The sequence below is a fragment of the Thamnophis sirtalis genome, unplaced genomic scaffold, assembly GCF_051295495.1.
Source record: "Thamnophis sirtalis isolate CommonGarterSnake01/CBP01778 unplaced genomic scaffold, rThaSir2_p1.2 scaffold_8, whole genome shotgun sequence".
Classification (NCBI taxonomy): Eukaryota; Metazoa; Chordata; class Lepidosauria; order Squamata; family Natricidae; genus Thamnophis; species Thamnophis sirtalis.
Window position 1 is genome coordinate 16,117,691 of NW_028261388.1, and position 24,803 is coordinate 16,142,493.

General features: G+C 36.3%; 1 protein-coding gene across 2 annotated transcripts in view; it reads left to right on the forward strand.

The window, feature by feature from the left end:
- DYNC2H1 (dynein cytoplasmic 2 heavy chain 1) overlaps positions 1 to 24,803 on the forward strand; it is a 151,483-nt gene that overhangs the window by 105,354 nt on the left and 21,326 nt on the right. For both annotated transcript variants that reach the window (XM_087721147.1, XM_087721148.1), the window contains exons 79-85: positions 287 to 442; positions 2,187 to 2,262; positions 2,856 to 3,067; positions 4,565 to 4,669; positions 18,232 to 18,348; positions 21,073 to 21,282; positions 21,493 to 21,582. In XM_087721147.1, coding sequence (XP_087577273.1) covers positions 287 to 442; positions 2,187 to 2,262; positions 2,856 to 3,067; positions 4,565 to 4,669; positions 18,232 to 18,348; positions 21,073 to 21,282; positions 21,493 to 21,582 — 966 coding nt within the window. The remainder of the gene's footprint in view (positions 1 to 286; positions 443 to 2,186; positions 2,263 to 2,855; positions 3,068 to 4,564; positions 4,670 to 18,231; positions 18,349 to 21,072; positions 21,283 to 21,492; positions 21,583 to 24,803) is intronic.

Here is a 24,803-nt window from a genome sequence, read left to right on the forward strand (position 1 = left end):
TCATTTAATACATGGGATTGCAGCCCAAATTACAGAGGAATGCAGTCTGTCTTTTTCTCCACTATAACCTTGTCTATCCATTGAAAAGCATGTTTTAGTTGTGGGGCCATTCGCTTCCTCGGCCCCATTGCAGCTTCCTGCAGCCTCTCTTTCCAACATATGCAATAAACTAAACTAAAAAGAAAGTGGGAAAAGCTATACAGTACAAGCAGACATTTGCTTGCATTCTTTGTGATACCAGTCACCATACTTTAATGCTATGGTAAGAGATTATTTTCTCTTCCAGGCACCTCCAGGCCTCAAAAAGAACCTAATGCGAACATATGAATCTTGGACGCCAGAACAAATTAGTAAAAAGGGTAATTTAGCTCGAGCTCATGCTCTTTTTAGCCTGGCTTGGTTTCATGCTGCTTGTCAAGAACGAAGGAATTATATCCCTCAGGTAAAAAAATGTTTTAATTGCTACTATTTTTTTTCCTTCTCATTTAATGTACTGTTGTGCTGTTCAGGATTCTTCCCTGTATTAACAATTATTGTGGATAGTAATTGCTTTCTTGATTGCCGAGATCATAAAAACCAATTCTGAAAATAAAGGCTATAATACTATAAACACCTAAAGGGGATAAAGTCTAATTTAATTCAGTTTTTTTTCCTTCTGTTTAAACTAAGTATTTCTGCTAAGTACTGTAAAGAAATTATTTACATCATACCTATTGTTATATATTGTACCTTCAACTCCTTTGATTTAATCTTATTAACTTCACCCATTTACTTGTGCTAAAATGAACTATGAAAGAGTCAGAATTGATGCTTGTTTTTCCAAACTTCCTTTTTAGGTGATTGAAGTTGCTTCAAATCGCTGCATGTGTATATTTTAAATGCTTACTGTTTGTTTGCTTTGGATAAGTGCCTTAAAGATGGTGGGGGAAGAAGGGTTCATTTTTCAAAATTGATGCTTTGAGGCCGTGGTGGTTTAAATAAGTATTTTTTTTAAATTTTATTTTCATAAAACTGAGTTTATCTTATGTTGTCCTTTTCTAATTAATTACATCCTACATATTTGGTATCTTAAGTTCCCCTTTGAACTTTAAAGATTTTTTTTCCTCCCACCAAAACAGAAAACCTGTTTTATAGCCTTATAAAATTAATTTAGCCTTCTTCAACTCTACAGCATTTATGTAAATTCTGCAAAAGTACCTTTGAAGATAGAGAATCTGTAGCTTACGGGCCACAGGCTAAAAAAACATATTCCCACCAGACTTATTTTTCCCCCTGACATATATTGTCGGGTATGATCAACTGGCCTGGGTGTGATAGATAATAGGCTTTTCACTGCTAACTCTCATGGAAAATTAAGAATGTTGAGCTGATTCATCAGGAACGAAGAATTTGAGATGCAGATTCTGTATACCCACATATCTCACCAGCAGCTTGATTCCGATTTTTGTTTACTTCAGTGAGAAGTCTTTGATTTGAAAGCCTGACAGTTTTAAAAAAGGACTGGAAACCCGTCTTCCAGTAACCTACACTAGGAATCAAAAAGTTTGCCTTCCCAAATATATACTGTGTCCATGGAAATCTATGTTATTTATTTATTAAATCTGCCCATCCATCTACCAAGTGACCCTGGACGGCTTATGATACCATAAATAACAGAATAAAGCATTTATAAGATTAGGCATTAAAAGCTAAAGCAATTAAATTAATATTAAAACAGATTAAAAAACCAATGCCTAGACAAGGTGGAGGTGAGATGCTGTACTAATCTACTAGCCACCTCCAAAATGCTGGATGCCAAGCCAGTAGGCAAAACTATGGGTTTTTGTTCTTTCTCAAAGTCAAGAGGGAAGGGGCAAATCTAACTGCGGGGGGAGGCATGATATTCCAAAGGGTGGGAGCCACGATAGAAAAGATTCTTCTCTTGACCCCATGAGACACAATTCCTTGGTCAATGGGATCTGGAGCATGCTTCTTCTGCCAGAGCGAGTGTGTGTGTGTGTGTGTGTGTGTGTGTGTAAAAGTTGACAGTTCCCAAGAGAATTTAATTTACTTGGCATTTAATTATTTTATTCTGCTTTCCATTACGTTTTTCATATGAAATTTAGCATAGATGCCTTTGAATATTTTTTAAGTGATATGTGACATGGACATTTAATATTTACCATTTGCTAATCCTTTTTCTCAAGGGATGGACCAAATTTTATGAATTTTCTTTATCTGATCTTCGTGCAGGATATGATATTATTGACAGACTCTTTGATGGTGAGTCGTCATATCCTTAAGGAACCCTTGTTCCATTATCTGGCTTAGCTTTCTGAAACAATAAATATGTAGGTACTTTATTAATTATGATGTTTATTGCTCTTGAAAGTTGGCTTCAAATTAATTATTAAAAAATGCAGGAGTGTACACACATTAATGATTCATGAGTTTATTCTATATAAGAAAATCTTTGTACAACAATCTGGAGCTCATAGCTAAGGGTTATATGAACAGTTATATATATAAAGGATGGCTCTGAATAAATAAAGATATTAATATAATTGTTCTCATAACTATGACTGTTGTCCAATTATAGATTTATATATTTATTTACGCATATATTTAGCAGTTTTGAGGGAATATAAGGAAAGAGGCAACTGACTAGAATCCATTAGGCAATGTTGTTAGGGCTCCATAAGGATGTATAATGTGGAGAATGTCACAATTAAATGAAAGCCTTCAGTCATCTGCATAGATATGAGTCATATGGGAGCAGAATTTATTGCTTTCCTACATTAAGTTCAAGTTTAAAAATAATCTACCATCAAATCATTGCGCTACTTTGTAACCTGCTTTATATTTACTCATTTCAGGTACCAAAGATTTTCAGTGGGAGTTTGTGCATGGCTTATTGGAAAATGCTATTTATGGAGGTCGCATAGATAATTACTTTGATATGAGGGTCCTGCGATCTTACCTGGAACAATTTTTTAACTCCAGAGTCATTGCTGACTCAAATTTCCGGGGCAAGAAGATGAGCAGATTTCCTTATTCTATTTCTCTACCTAGCTCTTGCAATATATTGGTAAGTATGTTCCCTACTTATCAGATGGTCACACTAAAATTAATTCTCTTTGGCTTTATTAAAATGGTAGAATATTGTTATTTTTGATTCCCAAAGTAGCTATTGATGCTATTGATGATGTGTTTTATCTACTGACCTGTTAAAAATTATTGCCCCATAAGCCAGACATGTCTGATTAAAACAGGAACTTTTTAGTAACTACCACGTCAGTTGCATTGTCAGAACTTCCAAGCACAGCCTCTCAGATGCACACATATACACAGAGTTTGAACATGAAAGGAGCCACAGTTTTAAGCCCCCCTTTAACGTTGTTGTTAACCAAGAAACAAAACTAAAAGCATGTATTTTAAAATCATTGTTGACAGTCATTTAGTTGGCCACTCTATGGATCAGCACCCTCCATGCCCCTCTGTCTCAGACCACCTGCTTCAGATCCACCATGGTCATCCCGGTGTCATCCTTTATAGTGTCCAGCCAGCTGATGCTAGGGTGACCCCTTTTATTTTTCCTACTGATCACTCCCAGCATGATTGACTTTTCAAGTAAATCAGTTCTCATGGCATGACCGAAGTATCACATCCTCTGTTTGGTGATCTTGCCTTCAAGTCGTTCATTTGGTGAGGCTCAATCTAGGACGTCTTTGTTTCCCAATCCATGGGATGCATAATAGTCACCTCCAGCATTACAGTTCAAAAGAATCCACCCTATTCCTATCTGCCTTTTTCAGAGTTCATGTTTCACACTTCTTTCAGCTATACTTTTAACTTAAAATAAAGTTGAGTAATAGTTCAACTATTATTCACTAGTTGAATAATAAGCTTAATAATAGTTTCTGTTTTTTCTTAGTTTTTAAAGATGCATCAATCATTGTCCAGCACCTTTTTAGATTTAGGTAACTCCTTAAGATTGTTTTGGACGGCCAATGGTGCAGATGGCAGACTCAGACAGTGAGGAGGTTGGGGAGGAACATGGGCCAATCCTGGAGTCTGTGGAAAGCTCTGATGAGGGCTCTGCGTCGGAGGCAAAGATGGGGCCACGGCCTTCCGACATATATCAGCTGCCTTTGGAGTCGGAGAATGAATGGGACCTCCCATAAGGAATAAAGAGGAGCAAAAGGGGAGCGGAGTTTGCAGGAGACAATTAATACGCTTAATTAGTGTAAAGATTTGTCTGTGACTCTCAGAGACTCCTTACCAAGTATTTTCTTCTGCATCATTGTTTTTGGAAGATATGGGCCTGGCAGCTTTCCAAGCCTGATAATGTCTGTGGTTGTAAATTCACCTTTGAAAGACTGTTTGCTGGGACTTTGCTAGAGGTGAATGAGAGGAATTCACATTAGCTTAATAAAAAGGATTTTGTTGGGACAAGGAGTCTGCTTTGTGATTTTGTGAAGCCTAGGTCAGAACAAAGGATTATTAATTTAATAATCTAAAATTTATTTCCAAAATATATAAGCCACATATTTACACATGTTTACTGTTACTACTTTCTGCATAGGATTACCGCCATGTGATTGAAAGCCTTCCAGAAGATGACAAGCCTGATTTTTTTGGCTTGCCTGCCAATATTGCACGTTCTTCTCAGCGAATGATCAGTTCTTTGGTAAGATTTAGAGTTTTCCTTATTGGTAGAGTTTTGTGGGGAAGAAGTTAATTACTATCAATAATGCACATATCATTTATAAAGAGACTGTGTCTTTTTATTGTAAGTTAAATCAGTTTTCCAAAAATCCTGGCATACATTATATTCCACCAAATTTTAGTTTAAAAAAAAACAAAAACTCTTCACTAGCAACATTCCATGTTATGAAAGAGCTGAACCTCAAACAGAGCCTGTGGTAGCTGTCTGTGCACATATTGAATGGTTATCAGCTTCGGGTGTGTAAACCATATTGATTCCTTAAATATGAGAAGTGCTTACTACTATAGTAATGTATATTCATGAAAACGTAAATGTTTCTCAGTAGTACAAGTATTTCCTTATTGAGACAATGATGATTATAATTACTAATCCTGTCTTCCCATTGTTCTGCTGGATAACAAGAGACAGGATCTGTAAAGTTTTTTTTAATAAATTAAAACACTCTTTTTGAGACATTTCTGAAAAATGTCTTTGTTCACACATTTGTGACGTCCCTCTGTTTAGAATCACATGCTACATTTTAGTAGATTCCTTAGGGATTTCTAACAAGCATTTCTTTGCTTCATTTTTTAAAAAAGCATAGCAAAACTGAATAAAATTAGCAAGCCAATTGTCCTCTGAATTTTGTCTGCCTAATTAATGTCAGAATGGAAAAGCCAATTAGAGCTGAAACCAAGTCCAAAGAATGAGAGAGAAAAAAATCACTCCTAGATCAGTTCCCAGTGACGTGCAGTCAGGTGAGGCAGGGGAGGCACAGCCTCACCACTCCCATCATGAAAAGAAAAAAAAATGTAAAAGGAAAAAGCTGAGCTAGCTGCTGCCTCACTGTGGATGACTCTGCTTAACTGTTCAAAGAAGCCGCTTAAAAAAGCGCCCCCTACTATGAGGCAGGAGAACGGTGTGCCTCATCATCTAGTCTGACTTTAGCCGTTTTATGATTACTCGAGCAGAGTTAAGCTAGGGTTAAAAGCCTAAAAATTCCTGACATAGGTTAGGCACGCTGTTCTCCTGCCTCATAGTAGAGGGTGCTCATTCTTCCTGTGACTCAGCGGTATCACAGCTACCCCCTTCCCTTTTTCTTCCTTTCTCGCTTGCGATACAGTGACAATAATATATAGCAATAGCAATAGCAATAGCAATAGCAGTAGACTTATATACCGCTTCATAGGCCTTTCAGGCCTCTCTAAGCGGTTTACAGAGAGTCAGCATATTGCCCCCAACAATCCGGGTCCTCATTTTACCCACCTCAGAAGGATGGAAGGCTGAGTCAACCCTGAGCCGGTGAGATTTGAACCGCTGACCTGCTGATCTAGCAGTAGCCTGCAGTGCTGCTTTTTAACCACTGCGCAGAGATGTACCTTCATCTCTTCATTGATTTCCCTTTTTACAGGATGAGCCAGTTTCCTGCTTCTTTTATTTTCTGGAGGTCTCACTTCTTTCTCCATTTCTGCCATTTTTTATTTTTTTTTATTTTATTGTTTGGTGTGCATGCGTGTGTGTGGCGCGCACATGTGTGTGTATGTATCTACTTTGGTGGAGATGAAATGGCTGCTGGTATTATTTGGGAAAAAGCTTTTTGGGGGAAGGTTGTGGAGAGGAAGGAAGGGAGGATGGGGTGGCTTTTAGCGCTGATTTGTTTCCCTCTCTTTTCTCTCTCTCTCATTCTCTCTCTTCGGCTCTCTTTCATTTCTCTTTCCCCCTTCTCTCTCTTATTTGTTTCCCTCTCTTTTTCCTCTCTCCCATTCTCTCCTTCCAGCTCTCTTTGATTTCCCTCTATCTCTCTCTCTTTCTCCCCTTTTCTCTTTCATCTCTTTCTTGTGTGTGCAAGCAAAATACCCCAGGATCACGGTGGTGGGGAGGGGACAGCAACTCCTTTCGCTTCGCTGCAGAGAAGAGCCACACTGTGCAGGAGAGCCACGGTCCCCTTCATGTTAGCTCAGGAAGTAGGGGAATGGGACCGCGGCTCGCGCTGACCTGAGTCTAGCGCTGAGGAGTCGCCTGCACAGTGTGGCTCTTCTCCGCCTTGCAGCAGAAGGAGTTGCTGTTCCCTCCCCTTACCTTATGAATATGGACAATTATATCTACATGCATGCATTATTTAAAGCTGTTAAATAGCATTTAAAAACAATTCACAAAATATGGATGTTTAAGAGAAGAGGGTTGTCACTGTTTTATTACCAATAGAATTGTAAATAATTAACCAGATTAGTTGTAACAGGTATCTTTCTATTTACAATACAATACAATAACAGAGTTGGAAGGGACCTTGGAGGTCTTCTAGTCCAACCCTCTGCCTAGGCAGGAAACCCTACACCACTTCAGACAAATGGTTATCCAACCTCTTCTTAAAAACTTCCAGTGTTGGAGAATTCACAACTTCTGGAGGCAAGTTGTTCCACTGATTAATTGTTCCAACTGTCAGGAAATTTCTCCTCAGTTCTAAGTTGCTTCTCTCCTTGATTACTTTTCACCCATTGCTTCTTGTTCTACCTTCAGGTGCTTTGGAGAATAGCTTGACTCCCTTTTCTTTGTGGCAGCCCCTGAGATATATGTCTCCCCTAGTGCTAGAAGTGAATTCCATTTCCCTAACAGATTGAGAGCCAGTTTGGTGCAATGGTTAAGGCACCAGGCTGGAAACTGGGAGTCTGAGAGTTCTAGTCTTGCCTTGCACACAAAGCCAGCTGGGTGATCTTGACCTTTCTCTCAGCCTAGAAAGGGGGATATGGCAAGCACTTCTGAAAAACCTTGCCAAGAAAAATGGAGGGACTTGTCCAGGCAACTCTTCAAGAAACTGAGACAATTGAATAGGAAGGGGAAAAAAAACTTAAGCTGATACTCATTTATGCAGTTCTTTCGGCAATCTCAGTGGGTGCAAGGGAGGAGATTAGGACTCTTATCACTCATTGTGAGAAGGAAAATGTCACAGTAAAGTTTTAAAAGGAATATAGTAAACTCCAGGGAGTACATGTGCACATTTATTCACTAGAGCTTATATGCCATTACAGTCCAAAATGTCGCTGAATGGATTAAATACTGTGCATATCACAGTTTTTAAAAAGTAAACAAAATTATGGCCTTTACCAAGAGAAAATAGACTAAAAAAGTTAAAATGTTTTTTTTAGAACATCATGTTAACTGTTGTGGCCCAGCAGTGACCTGCTGAGCTGTTGGCTGTCTCTGACAGCGATGACCATTATGGGACTGCTCTGGAGGATGAAGAAGACTCTGGAGGGTGTTTGGAATCAGAGCAGGGACTAGAGAGGTCTGTTGGCCACCAGGTGACATCTGACCTGCAGTGGAGCAGTGAGGAGAAACAGAGGGAAGTTTTCCCTGATATGCGTGTGCGTAGGGCTGAGAAGAGAAGGGAGCAGCTGTGGAGAAGATATCATAGAAGGAAATAGGGACAGGTGACTAGTGTTGTGGCCCCTCCCAAAGAGCTTATAGGTGGAGCGACGGGAGGGGAATCTTTGCAGGAAACAACAGTCCACTTTACTAGCCATTGTGAAAGCATTCCGTCTAATCTTGGTTTCTTGAAGATAGCGCTCTAGGCTCCTAGCCAAGGGGTGGCTTTATCTCCTTATTTAGTTGTGGCAGACAGTCAAACCTGTGTCTAAATATTTATTATAATCACGGGACAGAACAGTTATCTTTCTATCTATCTATCTATCTATCTATCTATCTATCTATCTATCTATCCATCCATCCATCCATCCATCCATCCATCCATCCATCCATCCATCCACCATCTCTATCACATGTTTGCCCCCATTTCCCTTATAGAATGACTCTGGGCAGTACATAATAATTAAAAAAAACACTAATAAATTAAAACTTGAAAATAATATATAAAAATTGAAAATTTAAAGGAAGCAAAGGGGATTAAAGCACTGTTAAAAATTAATTAATTGAAAGTTGAAGGGAGGGCTATTAAAGAGTGAACCAGCCCCACAGTTGTGCTATAGTTTCATAGGTTCTATATTGATATTATTTTCATTCAAACTTCTGAGTTTTCATATTTCAGTACATAGTGAAATATGTATTTCAGATACACTTTATTTGAAGCCAATATTAAATGGGTGCATTGTGTATATTGTCTGGATGGTATGTTGTGACTATTCTGTCTCCTCCTTGTACTTTTCTACTAAAATGTGAAATCACATGGACAATCTGCCTGGGATCAGTATCTTATGCAACTTTTAAATTTTATGTTGATGTTCCTACCATTTCTGTTTAGATATCTCATTCTTCCACAGTAGCATACTAAAAACAAGAAATATTTAGACAGCCAATTTAAATATTATCTTTACTTAATCAAACTTCTAATTTGGAAATGGCATAGTTAGAATTTTTGCAGTAACAAATGTTTGAATGCTTTAGAATAGCTCAATTATTTTTTTGGTACGGAATGCAAAAATTTGCTGCAGCACAATGTATCACACTGCAGTCATAAAATCTCCCGTGAAGCATACCATCACAGTGTACTATGATAAAAGAAAATGAATATGGTAACTTCTCTAAAAATGGGAAGATCAACGTGGGTAAAAGGTGATGGAATAGGTCACCATAGAGATCAACGTAGAGGGCTTTGTATGTAAGTGGAAAGGAAAGGTATGTAGTAAATAGAATGGAAAACTCATTCCTTTGGTTCTGAGGATTTTCCAATCAAGAAATGTTTGTAATATTGAATAAAGCAGTAGACTGTAAAAGAGATTTTGTCAGCATTTGGAATATTTTGATAAAGTTCCTTGAGGGAATGGCAGGAAATACATGTAAGGCAAATAATGCATCCAAAAATTGTAAGGCACGGTTGCATTATATGGCTCATTATGAGAATTATTTTGGATTTTAAGATGCTGGAGGGAGCATGTCTGAAAAACAGAAACTTCAAAATACTAAAAGAAGTAATAGTTGGCATTTAAAATTCTTTTGATAGTTCATTAAAGCTTCTATTACTGCTGTGAATATTTAACAATGTGGGCATTTCTTTGAAGATGCTCCATTCTTCTCTATATTGTTAAAATGCCTATCTCATGGGTGTCCAATCTTGGCCACATTTAAGACCTGTGGGCTTCAACTCCCAGAATTCCCCAGTCAGCCATGCTGGCTGCAGAATTCTGGGAGTTGATGTCCACAAGTCTTAAAGTTACTAAGCTTGGACACCCCTGACCTATCTACTACTACGACAAGACAAAGACTTTATTATCAGTACCGTACAAATACTGGTACTAACATAATTACCATAATAGAGTTACTGTAAATACATTTTGAAATCAGCTGCTATGAAAGAAATGGGAGAAACCCGAATTAACTCTCCCACAAGAAAACTGATGGAATAGGTTAGTGGAGTCCATGAAGTGTTATGTTGGCCTGTTTTGATAGCCAGTTTGAGAACAAAATCATGAAAAAAATAGAAGTTATCCTAACCTCTATTTCTTGAGCAAAGGATAGAAAAGCAATTTATATTTTTTGTGTTATCAGTGTTCCGATGGAACTGTGTGAAGTCTTGAAATGAGTGATAGGTCAACTACAGCAGTGTTTTTCAACCTTTTTTGTGCAAAGGCACACTTTTTTCATGAAAAAAATCACGAGGCACACCACCATTAGAAAATGTTAAAAAAATTTAACTCTGTGCCTATATTGACTATATATAAAGTAATTTTCCCACGGCACACCTTACACTATGTCACGGCACACTAGTGTGCCGCGGCACAGTGGTTGAAAAACACTGAACTACAGTACTAATTCATTTTCTTGACAGTGTTCAATATTTAACAGCAGAACAATTCTTAACTGCTAAAATGTTGGAGCCGACTATGATTTTCACTTCTGGTAATCATCATTTCATAGCTACAACAAATTTCATGTTAAGATTGACCCATTTAAGTAATAATATATTTGCTGATGAGGTTTTAAAGAAAGGTATATCTGTAAATGGGTAGTAATCATTGAACATTTGGGTTCAAGGATCACTGAAGCTAATCCCTCCTTTAATAGCAGGAATTTCTTCTGCTGCATTGAAAGAATCTAATAAAATATTTAGAAATTGGGAAAGTGACTTTCCTGGAAGTTGCAGCTGTCATAGTGATTTAAATTCTTACCTTCAGGGTTAAAACAACTTAATGTATTTAAATGCAATTTAATGTTTTTCATGGTTAATTTCTAATCAAATATTTACTAACTGTATAAACTTGATTATCCTTTGCCCACTTATAAATATATTTCTGTACAATTATTATTTTTCTTTTCTTTTTTTTGTTCACTCTTTGTTTTTCTTTTAAAGCATGAATAGTAAATTAAAAAGAAAGAAAGCTATTGCCTTGTCCAGGAGAAATGAATTACACATTTCCAAAAACTTTTCCTTAACAGCTGGAATAATATCACTTTTTCCAATTTCCAAATATTATACTTTCAGCTACCCTTCACGTATAATGCAACCATAATTCCTAGTAGACAAATTCCAAAGTTTGGCATATAATTCAACATCATATTAACACCTTTAAAATTTAAACTTTTTTAACATAAATCTACTGATATTCATTACAATATATTTCCAAACTAATGACAATGATTCAAGGGCTATATCATAAGGTTTGTTAAAGCCTCACTTTTTTTCATCCATCTCTACAAAGAAAATCTGATGTACATCCTTTCACATGCATTCCTTGGGGCATTCAGTATATTCTAACTTTTGACAAATGAACTGAAACTCAAATCCATTGATACCATTGTAACATTTTTAAGAATATGAAGTCATTGGGGGGACCTTATCAGAGCTTCCAATTCTATTCCAAGTTTATTTTTGAAATTCCCCAGAAATGTCCATAGCTTAAGAACTAATTATTCATTTTATTCTTGATTAATATTGCTGGCAATTGTGCTTTTAGTACAATAGCTTCTTCTTTTAAGAACTCCAATATGTATTGTTTGTTTTTTTCCTATTAGTTTCTCCTGCTATGGAATCTTGCTTATCGTTCTGTGAATTTATCAAAATATCTTTTCTTGAAGCAAAACTGTTTTCTTTGCTGATATTTTTGCTTATACATAGAAATGGATATGGGCAAAAAAATGCTTCTTTTAACTTCATGAGTAATGTTAATATTATCTGGCATAGGCTTATGCCCATCCACTACCCTCCCCAAATCTGGCAAAACTAATACAGCAATATCTATATTTATATCATTTCAGTAGCATTATTAGTACAGTACTCTCATATAAAACACATAAGCATTTACATTATAAATGAATCACGTACAATACATATGCCATCTACCAATATTAACTCTGACTTCAAATTGCAGAGATTTTTTTTTAAAAAAAATAAAGCAATTTCTTAGGCATGTTGACAAGTGTTTTTGGCTTATGGACTATACCTCTGCTTTCTCTTCAATAATACACATGCACATAAGACGACAAAAAGTCAGAAGTCTGGTGACACATTGTCAGACTAACCATCATCAGATGCATAGAGTCTGTTTAAGATCTAAATTGGATTAAGTAGGATAAAGCAAACTAAAGTCAGGGTTGGTTACACAGATTACATGCAAAACCATTTAAAAGTACCTTATCAAAATTAACAATTGTAATTTGATTGTTTTTGTTGAGATCTTGTGAGATTGTATAAAACCTTTTGATTAACGTGAAACTCAGTGGACATCGCTCTTCCTCAATAAAAAGTGATTGGCAGTGGTGGGTGGGAGGATGGATAGATAGATAGATAGATAGATAGATAGATAGATAGATAGATAGATGATAGATAGATAGATAGATAGATAGATAGATAGATAGATAGATAGATAGATGATAGATAGATAGATAGATAGATAGATAGATAGATAGACAGACAGACAGACAGACAGACAGACAGACACTCAGACAGACTCACTCACTCACTCATACACAAACACATACAAACTATCAGTTTTTAAAAAATATGTTTGTATGTTTAAAAGCAGGCTTTGCTGTCTTCCAGAGGATTGGTAGGCATATCATTTAGAATGTGTCAACATGATTTCAGAAGTGGTGGCCAGGTATTTTGCAAACAGATGCTTCTGTTTAAACCAGGTATTCAGCCTCTCTTGCAGCCTCTGCCAAAACAGCCATAGAGGGCCAACAGCCAGATGGGAAACAGCTTGCCTAACTGAGCAGCAGGAACTGGACAAATTCTAGACTTTGATCATGCCATCATTCACATTTTCATTATATTATAGATTATCAGTAGCACAAGTTTTGGGGGTGGGAGAAGACATTATTTAACAGTGGAACAACTGAAGACAATGGTGGTTGAGGGATGAGATGGAAATGATATTTTGAAAATGTATTCTTTGAAAACAATTGCTGAGAAATATTTCCTTCATGGTAAGGAAGGATAAATGCTTAATCTTAATCTCTCTCCTACTATTAGTCTTCTTATGGTTCCTATCACGCATCTCCTCCCACTTATGACTGCAAGACTGTAACTTTGTTGCTTGTATCCTTACAATTTATATTGATATTGTTTCCTGATTGCTTATTTGTACCCTATCTATGACTATCATTAGGTACTGTATCTTATGATTCATGACAAATGTATCTTTTAATGTCTTTTTATGTACACTGAGAGCATATGCACCAAAGACAAATTCCTTGTTTGTCCAATCACAGTTGGCCAATAAAGAATTCAGTTCTGTTCTGTTCTATTCTATTCTACTTTCTCTTTCTCACAAAAGTAACTGGAGCAGTAGAAATGTACATATTCATTTGGGCTGTTTATGCCCAATATATCTTCTGTTGCTTGCTAGTTTCTTGGAAGTGGAGGACATAATCTTCTTTATAATGACATAATTTTATGTAGAATGACCATATTTTTATAACTTGCCACGCATCTCCTCTTCAAAGAAACAAGAGATATTTTATTTGGAAATTTGATAAAATTCAAAGCTGACAGCATGAATGTAGTTTTTCCTTTACTGTGATGGAAAGATTCACTCTTAGTTTGCTTAAGTTAAAAATTGCATGAGCTAGCATGTCTCCTGTGATTTGTATTCAAGCTTTTAAGACCTAATTCCCTTGAAAAAATGTGCTGATACAGTCTTTTGACACAATAAAAAGCCTACACGTTTAAATTCTGATATTTAGTAAAACCCTCAGCTTCCAAATAACTATCATAAATTATAGTTCAGAGACATGGAAAATTAGAATGCATATTCTAGAAGGTTACTAAAATAACTGATGGTCTGTTAATATTCACTGTTCTTAGAAAAGAGATGACAATGGATCCAATTCCAAATAGAATAGATTCAATAACTTTTTTTAATGCGTGGATGATATATATGCCCAATAAGCTGCCTACAAATTTGTAATGATTCCTATCTAGCATATATTTTATTTGTTACAATTGTATCCTACCTTTCCTCTTTCAGAGTTTAAGATGCTGTCCAACTCACTCGCACACACATGTAACGGTGGCTTAGTAGGTTTATTAATATTTCACAGCAATTCTCTTTACCAAAAACCCAGAACTGTCCCAATTAAGTCCAGCCAAAAGTAGACCTATGCTAAACCACAGAGTAATGATCAATAAGTCCACAAGGGACTTGAAAGTTTCCCAAACAAGACAAATCCACCAGGAAAAATTAAATCCAAAACATAACAAGGTTCATGAGGCAAGAAACATCCAGAGATCCCAAGGCCCGATCCAAAGTCAATGCACAGTGTCAATCCAAAGCAAGGCAGGGATCACAACGACCAGGAAACATACAGCTAGGAAATGAACACATTGATCCCAATATCGCCTCCATCTGTCTGCTGTGCTAAATAGCCAACTTCTGGTGCAGCCAATCAAGAGAGGCATGGCTGCCTTCTCATGAGTAATTGGGATGACCATCACTGCTCCTGCCTTTTCTGTGCCCTATGTGTTCTCGGACCAGTTACAGAAGGCATTTCCTCATCATCATTAACCAGCTACAGCTGTGTGGTTTTCCCACCTGAAGCCTCAAGGCTGTCCTGAAGCTGTGCTTCAGCCAAATTCCTCTCAGATGGCTGCTTAGAGCCATTGACCAACTCCACTCCAGGCGTGCCCAGAATTGGTTCATCCTTCTCCAACCTGACATCTGGAGAGGTATCTGGGGACACATGTGGGGGAGTCCAGAGTCCAGAGTTCTCATTTTCTGTCTGTGTGTCTGTCTAGCTAGCCATCTAACTATCAGTAATCTATTTATTTATCATATTCATATGGCTGCCCATTTCACAGAAACATGACTCTTGTCACTATATAATAGTGAATTAAAAAGAAAACCAATAAACATACACAACTGTCATAATTAAAAGCTACATAATATACCTGAACAAAGAAGATAATGTTGGCTATAGTAAAGGAGCCATAATAGGATCCCCTAGAATCTCCAGGCCTGACAGCATAGCTAGATCTTGAGAAATTTGCAGAATGTTGAAGGGGATGGAGTGAGACCCACTTCTGGGGGAGGGGGGAGAACATTCCTTGAGGGGGGAAGAACTGTGATGACACAGCAGAGAAGGCATGTCTCTTAGAACCACCAAGGGTAACACTCTAAAAGATGGAAAATAGATCTTTAGACTGAGACAAATATTACTAAAAACTTTTTGGTGGTCTTCTGTTGCTAAGGTGAACTTACCAATCCCATTGCAATTCTTTAACCACTTCCGGTAGTCCTTGATTTAGGACCATAATTAAGCCTGGAATTATAGTTGTAAGTTGTGCCAGTTTTTTAAGTTAACTCATCACATGATCGAGCCAATTTTATATATTTTGTTTGCAGTCATTAAGCGAATCACCATGGTTGTTAAGTGAATCTGCAGTCACTAAATGAGCACCACTGTCCTTAAGTTAAGCCATTGTTACCAATGGTTGCTTTTTTGCCAGAAATTGAAACATGAATCATGATCACATAAGTGTGGGCCAGTTGCCGAGTATACAAAATGTGATCATGTGACTGGGAGAGGAAGGCTGATTAAAAGAACTTCAAATTTGGGCTGTAAGTATCGTTTTGGATCCATCATAATTCTGAATGGTCACTAAGCGAGCAGTCATAAGTTGAGGACTTCTTACATACCATGCTTTTTCATTTGAATGGTGCTTAACTCCAGGATCTTTCAGTTGCTTCCTTAATTTGTTTTACTTCTACCACTGTCCAAATTGCCCAGAAAGATCTGTTTCCTTACAAACATTTTATTGCCTGAGCATATGCTGAGCCTAAATCCTGATTCCATTTCTTACACAATTTTTTTTCACTGTTTTCTATGTGAGATTTTAGCATGGAGAATAATGATTATAAGGAGAATGCAAGGTAATTCAAATTACATAGATAGTTTGGCTAATTTAAGTATAAACTGATTTGACAAGAATTTTTTTTAGCCCTGGTTATACTAGAAAAGAAAGAAGTATCTAATTTGGAGTATCTAATTTATACTATTATAGCTATAATTTAGTTATTGTTCAGCAAACATATCAATTTCCATTTCAATTTCTGTTAAGAAGAAAAACATTTTCATATACAAGGTGATTCATTTTCATTAACATTTAACAATATGTGTCTAGTTTGTAAAAGAAAGTATTAAAAGTTTTCTCTATTTTCTTCTTAAATTGAAACTTATTTTTAAAGCACTAATTTTTCAGTATGTAGCAAATAAGTTAATAACAACAATTATACAACTTAAAATAACACAGATTACAAACCAGTGAAGCTTCATGTTCCACCAAGTGTAATAAATTGTTTTAATTTGTTTTGATAAACTAAAAAGTATCCAATTTATCAAACAAAATGAAACATTGCATCACTGCACATTTTTTAAGAAGCAAGTGAACTTTAAAACAATTCAGAATACTGAACAACTGAATAGTGCAGCCTCATGAAATGAGATATGTCTCATAGTACAATAAATAGATATAGATAGACAGTAGTTAGATATGGATATCAATATAGATGACACAGATACAGATAACAAAATGTCAATGAGACCAAGCAAAATGGATTTTCATGTGTGAGCTGTCTTTATGGTACTCTTTAACTAATACACTGAATCCACATTTAATTGTGCTTCGAATAGATTTCACTGAAGTCATGAGGCATGATCAATCCATTGTTAAAAGCACAAATAATGATTTTGAAAGATACTTCCTGGTAGGTTGATAGCCCCTAGCTGATTTGTTCATGTTATTTCCAAGCAAAAAAACTGGATAGCCATAATGTCGCCAAAAGTGAAACCTGACTCAAGTGAACTGACTCAATTACTTAAGGGACACTACCATTAAAAGAAGAAGAAGACAAAAGAGATGTTTAAGCATTTCAACAATGGTAAATTGTAATGTAAATCTCAGATATAGCTACATATAGAAACTCAAATATTTATAATAAAATACTTCCCTGCATTTTCTACTGCATTGTAACCTATACTAGGATTATATTATAATATTCCTTTAGAGAACTCTTAAAAGCTGACTTTTAGATCCTCAAATAAACATAAAAAGGATATGGATATGGATACGGATACGAATATAAATGGCTTGTCTTTGGAGATACTTCTTGCTTACTGACAGTAATTTGAAGCTGAATTTCCACCATTAAGTGATGTGCTTATAAAGGCAATGTCATATAACTGTATTGCTTAGTGATAGCAATCCTAGCAGTTTCTGTTGCTGTTGTTAAGCAAGGATTGCAGATCATTATGTGAGGACCTCAACTGATTGCAACTTGCAACTTTCTCCTAAGTTTCCAATTGGCTTTCCTTGTTTGAAAGGCCAGGAGGCTGACAAACAGGCAAATGGGCAAGTGTGTTCTACAGAGTGTGGCCAGATGACCACATTCAAGATTTAAATGTGTTGTACTGATGTCTATATACATGATTGTTCTATATTTGAATATTTTAAACTATGTTTTCATTAGAGATAAATTCAAAGTTTTCTCAATATGACTTTATGTCCTAGATCAGCATGTTTAAAACTATCGTGCAAAATATATTTTCAAAACATGCAATTAAAAATTCCATAGTCTTTTCTTAATTAGTATTTGTTTATAATAACTCCATAATTTACAATGTCTAAATGTTTACATAGCTACAAGAACAAATATAAGATACAGCACTATGCAAGTTTTCAAATTATTCAAACAGATTTGATTTCAAACCTTTTACAAATTGTCACATAATTCTAATTCAAGATAACCAGCTTTATCTCAAATGAATTCTTGTGATCAACATTTCTTTCTTATGATGTCAAACAAAAGTGTCACGTTAATCCTTTGTAATCAGCCTTAACTATCTCTGGTAATGTAATTATTAATACAAATAGTCAATTAATGAAAACACTATGCTAAATGTACTTGCTAAGAATAATTGCTCATTTTGATGAGACATTTCTCAGAATTTATGGTTAAATCTTTATTTGCAGTTATGATCTGGTTTACACCCTTCCGAAGATATTTATCAAAATATATAGAGTAGGAATAAATATCTCCTTTAATTTTATTGAGAATTGTCTCCATATTCTCATTTGTTTGTTTTTTCTCTTACAGGTAATTTCACAACTTCGGATCTTGAGTAGGTCTGTAACTGCTGGTTGCAAATTTGACAGAGAAATCTGGTCAAATGAGCTTTCTCCAGTCCTCAATCTATGGAAAAAGCTTAATCAGGTAAGATCAGCTGGAGGATAGAAAAAACTCATTTGATGTTAATAACCATATTTTTCATACATATTGAGATTTTATAAGCAACAGGTTATTCCTCTCAGGATATACAATGTTATGCAAAATATAGTAAAGGACTAATTATGGTAAGCCAAAGAGATTGAAAATATGAGATGTATGACAAGAGAAAGAAATTATACAAGTAGTGCTCAACTTACAATCAGTCACATCTGAGAAATTAAAAATTGCAGTTTGGTCAGATTTGTGAATGTCAAATTTTCGGTGAATACATGATACAAGAGGCATAACACATTATGAATAGATTGCCATTTTGCCTGGGCAGGAAAAGAAATAAAGGGTTGCTGTTAGGATATAAACATTTTCAGTCTTTTATATTTATATCTATTGTGTAGTAAGTATTAAGTATGGGCCTTTAAAACAATTATTTCCTCTTCCTGCATCACTAGAATCCCACTCCCATACTAAGCACTTTTCAGCCAGAATTATCTTCAAATAGGAAACACCGCATTAAGTTTTAGAAGCAATACAATAATCCATATATTGTATTGGATCCAGAATTAATGGATCTGAGGTCTAATTCATATTAAACTGACAATTTACTTGTGACACAATTTACCGGTAACTTCCATTAATTTCAGTCAGAATGCCTTCAAGCCAGTGGTGGGATTCATTTTTTTTTACTATCGGTTCTGTGGGCATGGCTTGGTGGGCAAGGCATGACTTGATGGGTGTGGCTTGGTGGGCGTGACAGGGTAAGGTTATTGCAAAATCCCCATTCCCTCCCAATCAGCTCAGACTCGGGTGGCAGAGAATAGATGGGGCAGGGCCAGTCAGAGGTGGTATTTACCGGTTCTGCAAACTGGTCAAACGTTTCGCTACCAGTTCTCCAGAACTGGTCAGAGCCTGCTGAATACCACCTCTACTTCAAGATCTAATCTGGTAACTTAAAATTAATAAATCAGTTAACCAATTTTAGAATCTGTGCATTAGTTCTATTGAAATATTTGTGCTGCAATTATATTGACAGTTGTTGGGTTTTCACTCTTTTTTTTAAATTATTAGCCACCCATTCAAGCATCCATCTGCTTGAAATGGATGACCATATAAATTGAACAAACAAACAAAAATCAACATAAACTAAAAAAAAGCATTAATACTAATATGTTAAGAAATTTCATAGAATATTAGCATAAGTGACTTAGTAAATTAATAGCAAAATAATAGTAAAGTTTCCAACTGCACTTAAGTACACAACAAAAGGCCAGAAGGGCCCAAGCTCATTTTACCTCAAAATGGAATGATGCGCCACAGATTGGGCATCATGACAGAAAAGTTCATCCTGGGCTCCGTGAGCCAAAACTCTTTAGCCAATGTCACTCAGAGCAGGCCTATTATGCCAAACCAAGTATAATGGGTAGAAACAGTTTGGGGAGAGACCGATATGTAGCCAAGGTCTCAAACCATGAAGGGCTTTAAAAGTTACTACCAGCATCTTGAATTGCACTGAGAATCACACTGGAAGCCAAAGATGCTTGCAGAGCACTAATGTAACATATGTCAAAAAAACTAATGCCATTAACCGCCCACACCACGTATTTGGAAGCAAAGAAGCTTTCAAAAAGACTTATTACAGGATATGGCTTTAACAGTCATAATCAGCACTTTGAATTTGGCAGAGAAACAAATGTTGTTTAACAAATATGATTATTATATAGTTTAAATCATCAATTTCTCCTCTAAACTTTTGGCAATTAAATTCTGCACCATTTATACTTTCCAACATCCTTCCAAGCCAACTGAATAGATTGACTTTTCTAATAGCCTAATCTGATTTTAATTTTATTCAAAGTTCTAGAAAAGCATGCCTTGTCACCACTACCACTTGAGTATATGATATTAAGGTCAGGCTGAGTGAATGCTGCACCATCCAGAATAAGAAAAAAAATAATAATCTTTCTGAAAATTGAGCTTTCGGAGAATTTTTTCCTGTCTTAAAAAAATAATAGATAAGTTGTCTCTTCATAATAATTAACAAGAAACTGAGTTAACTGTTGCATGTCTTCTTATTCAGATTACCAAGTCTTAGTGAATAATTCAAAATCTTTAATTTTGAAGAGTATAATAATATAACTGCCTCTTTTTGCTTTATCATTTTCTGCTTGTTTCAAGATCCAGTGCTTGCTTTCCTAGTTTGTTCATTATCTCTGCAGCAATGCAGACATCTCCAATTCTGAGAAATATATTTTTCCAGGATACTTAGATATATACTTTGAAGGATAGGAATTATGTCAGTTATGTGGCTAAGATGCTGAGCTTGTCAATCAGAAAGGTTGGCAGTAGTGTGTAATGGAGTGAGCTCCTATTACTGGTCCCAGCTTCTGCCAACCTAGCAGTTCGAAAACATGTAAAAATGCAAGTTGAAAAATAGGGACCACCTTGGTGGGAAAGTAACAGTGTTCTGTGTACCTTTGGCGTTTAGTCTTGCCAGCTACATGACCACAGAGACTTCTTCGGACAGCACTTGCTCTTCAGTTTGAAACAGAGATGAATACCGCCCCCTAGAGTTGGGAATGACTAGCACATGTGTGGGAAGGGAACCTTTACCATTACCTTACCCCACTTTCTGGGATCAGTATCTATTTCTGTATATTTTCAAGGATGATTTCATTCAGCCTATTAACTGAACATTGGTGGATTTTTGTCTTTTAGAATTCCAATCTGATTCATCAGAAAGTGTCTCCTCCTTCTGAACGTCAAGGCTCTCCAATCCTTTCATTCATTATCTTAGAACAATTTAATGCCATCCGCTTAGTTCAAAGTATTCATCAGTCTCTTGCTGCTCTCAGTAAAGTAATTCGAGGAACCTCACTCTTAAGCTCAGAAGTTCAAAAATTAGCCAGCGCTTTATTAAATCAAAAGGTAAGATGTTTCAATTCTCTGGGTGCAAGATGCATAATTTTTGAGTAACTAAAATAAACTTGAACCACATCTAATTGAGGAAGGATGACGTTTACTTATTAATCAAAGAGGTGAAAAGCTTTCCTATCCACTGTGGAAATGCAGACAAGATTTGTGAATTAGAACAGTCAGCAAGATTTCTAGTGGTGATTCTTTTTTTCTTTTTTTCAGTGCCCTTTAACATGGCAGAGCAAATGGGAAGGCCCAGAAGATCCTTTACAGTATCTGAGAGCTGTTGTAGCACGAGCACATGCTATTCAGGTAGTGTTCCATTGCAACATTATTCATTTTTTAAAGTTTAATAGGTTTACAATATGTAGTAAAATTCATATATATATAAGATATCTGTAATGACCCAGGGCACGACACAGAGATAAGATAGGCAGTTGGCAATTCAAACCGCCCCTTTCTTGCTCCAAATTTCCCCAAACACTCCCACGTTTCTGGCAAGTCCTAGAATAAAGTGATGACAAACACATTCTGGCAAGTCCTAGAATAAAGTGATGACAAACACACATGCACACACACCCCTCACACAGCCTCTGGCTGCAAATAGTGGAGACCAATGCTGTGAACATCATAGCTGCACAGCAATAAATCCAGCAGGGCAAATTGAAGAGTCCAGGAAGCAAGGGAGAAAATAATCCAGAAAACGTTGGAGCTCAACACTCCAGGAATTCGGCGTTTGTTCCAGACAAATGCCCCTCCCTACAGTGCTTCCTTAAGTCTCAGTCCCAGGTAAGCCTTGTGAAGAGGGGTGTGGCATTCTCCTGAGTAGCCGGCTAGGTCTGTGCAGTTCTCGCCTTCTTTCCATTCTCCGTGCTCGCCGACCAGGAGGGGGTGGTCCATGTTTATTGACTGAGCTCTGTCTCTCGTGTTCACTGCTTAGTCTCTCTTGGTCATCCTGTTCCTGTTCCTCCCTGTTTACAAGCTGTCCTGATCCTGAAAAGCCCTGGCCTGACTGGGCCTGTTCCTCCCCATTTTCCTCCAAAGATAACGAAGCCGCCTTCTCGATCTCTGTCGGCTCCAGTTCCAGCTCGTCTCCCCCCACAGATTCAGGTTGCACCACTTCTTTTATAAAGCCACATATAGGAATTCGCTCTTTTAAAATATCACACAGAATGACATGGAACATATGTTTTTATATTTGAGTTCCTTTGGTACGTTATGGATAATAGTGTAAAATGCATTGAGGCTTCATAAGGGATCAGTATTAGGCTGTTTTGTAGAAAAAGCAAGTTGGAACATTTCAAAGCCTTCTGATCCTGGTGCAGGTCTGAACCAGCCAGAGTTTGCAGAAGTTTGTCACTCGGAAGCTGCCCACAGAAAATACAACACATACAGTGTAACAAACAATAGCAGCAGCCACAACACAACATTCTATGCCTTTTCTTCTGTTTTTTTTTTAAATATTTATGGCCCTCGATATACAGTTTCTTTCATAAAAAGGAAACGAGTGCTAACAAGAGTTACATCTAGAGTTACTGTTCATGTATTTGCCCTCTGAAAAGAGGCAGCAGTAACGAATCGATATATACTCCTTTCTGTTTGGTGCTGCACTGTGATTCGATATGTGTATTGAAGATTATGTTCTGTGTGATGGACTGATATTTCAAGAGGAAAGAACTCATGAACATTTAGCTGCTGGCATTGTTTGGGGTGAAAGGCTAGGTGTCCACCAGCTGTTTGCGGATATAGTTCCCAGCTCCATTGGAAGAAGGGTTGTTTTTCTTGTAAATCTTTAAAAAAAACCTCTCAAAGACACAAAGGATAAAAGGCAATAAGAAAGATACTCAGAACAGATTGACTTATACCATAAATTTTCCATTCTTTTGCTTATCCTTAGTGTACAGAGTGATGTTGCATCTGCGTGGGCATACATTGGAAGATTACTGAAAAGGCCAATATTAGCCGTATGCAGTTTATTTAAATATTCAGGCAAAGTAGATAAAGCGCCTTATTTTGCAGAATCTCTTTTCTCATCAATTTCCATTATTAGCTCCTTACACGAGCTACGTTTGTCCAGCGTGAGCCTGGAGAGCGACTTTCATGCCACATTGCCTCCCCGTGTCACTGTGTACTAAACTAATTTGAATCATTGCTGTGTGCATAGTTGATACTTGAGCTTTTTAAAATCTCACCTTGGCCGTCATATTTTTTTCCAGAGAGGCAATGACTTTACTTTTCTATAGGCCCAGATCTGTTACCTTTGAATGAGGATAGAATGGGCTTAGGTCTCTGATTCATTTTAACCATTTATACCATGAAACTGCACCAGCAGTGAAGATACACTAGCATTAAAGAATCTGGTCAAGACATATCTCTGAAAGAATGACCCAAGTGGGTATGGGTAAGTTTTCCTGAAATAGCCTATGACAAAGATGGGCAGCCAATAAATTGTATAAACAAACAAATAAATGGATGGCCCAGAATGCATTAAAATGTCTTAGGTTATTAACTTTATATTATTTTACATAGCATCTTGACTATTGTGCTTAGACTACAGGTACTTGGGTTGATGTGTGTGTGTGTGTGTGTGTGTGTGTGTGTGTGTGTGTGTGTGTGTGTTGCATTTATGCTTCCTCCCATATTTGGGCATACCAGAGGTTGTGACACTAAATCATATATATATATTTACATCTAGTTTCTTTATGTTGAACCCGTACACACACACACATATACATACATACATACATACATACATACATACATACATACATACATCATACATACATACATACATATATACACATATATACACATATATACACATATATACACATACATACACACACACACACACACACACACACACACACACACACACACACACACACACACACACACACACATATATATATATATATATATATATATATATATATATATATATATATATATATATATATTAGATTTTTACAACCCCTGGTAAGCCCCAATTATGGGAGGAAGCTAGCTGCTTCCATTATCTGTCCTTCGGCTTGTCACAAGAGTCCATCACGACAGAAACCCAATATTTTTACTGTTGCCTTTGTTATATTTGTGTGTTTTTTTTTTAAAAAAAGCACAAATCAAAAACAAACACACACACACACACACACACACACACACACACACACACACACACACACACACACACATATATATATATATATATATATATATATATATATATATATATATATATATATTGTTATCATTATCCCTCCTTTATTTGACTATATCCTGTATCATACCATTTTTTCCCTAATAATCAAGACTTAACTGAATCTAATTTAGTTCTTTTTTATTAATCTTTATATATAATCAAAAAGATTTCTAATCTTCCTTTCATGGGTACCATTCTTATTCAATTATTACTTATCATAACACTACACATATATACATTATCATTATCAATTATTTATTTAACTATATCTATTGTCACTAAATTTCACTAAGTTTAACTAGTTTTAAATTATACACTTCCATCTATCAACCTG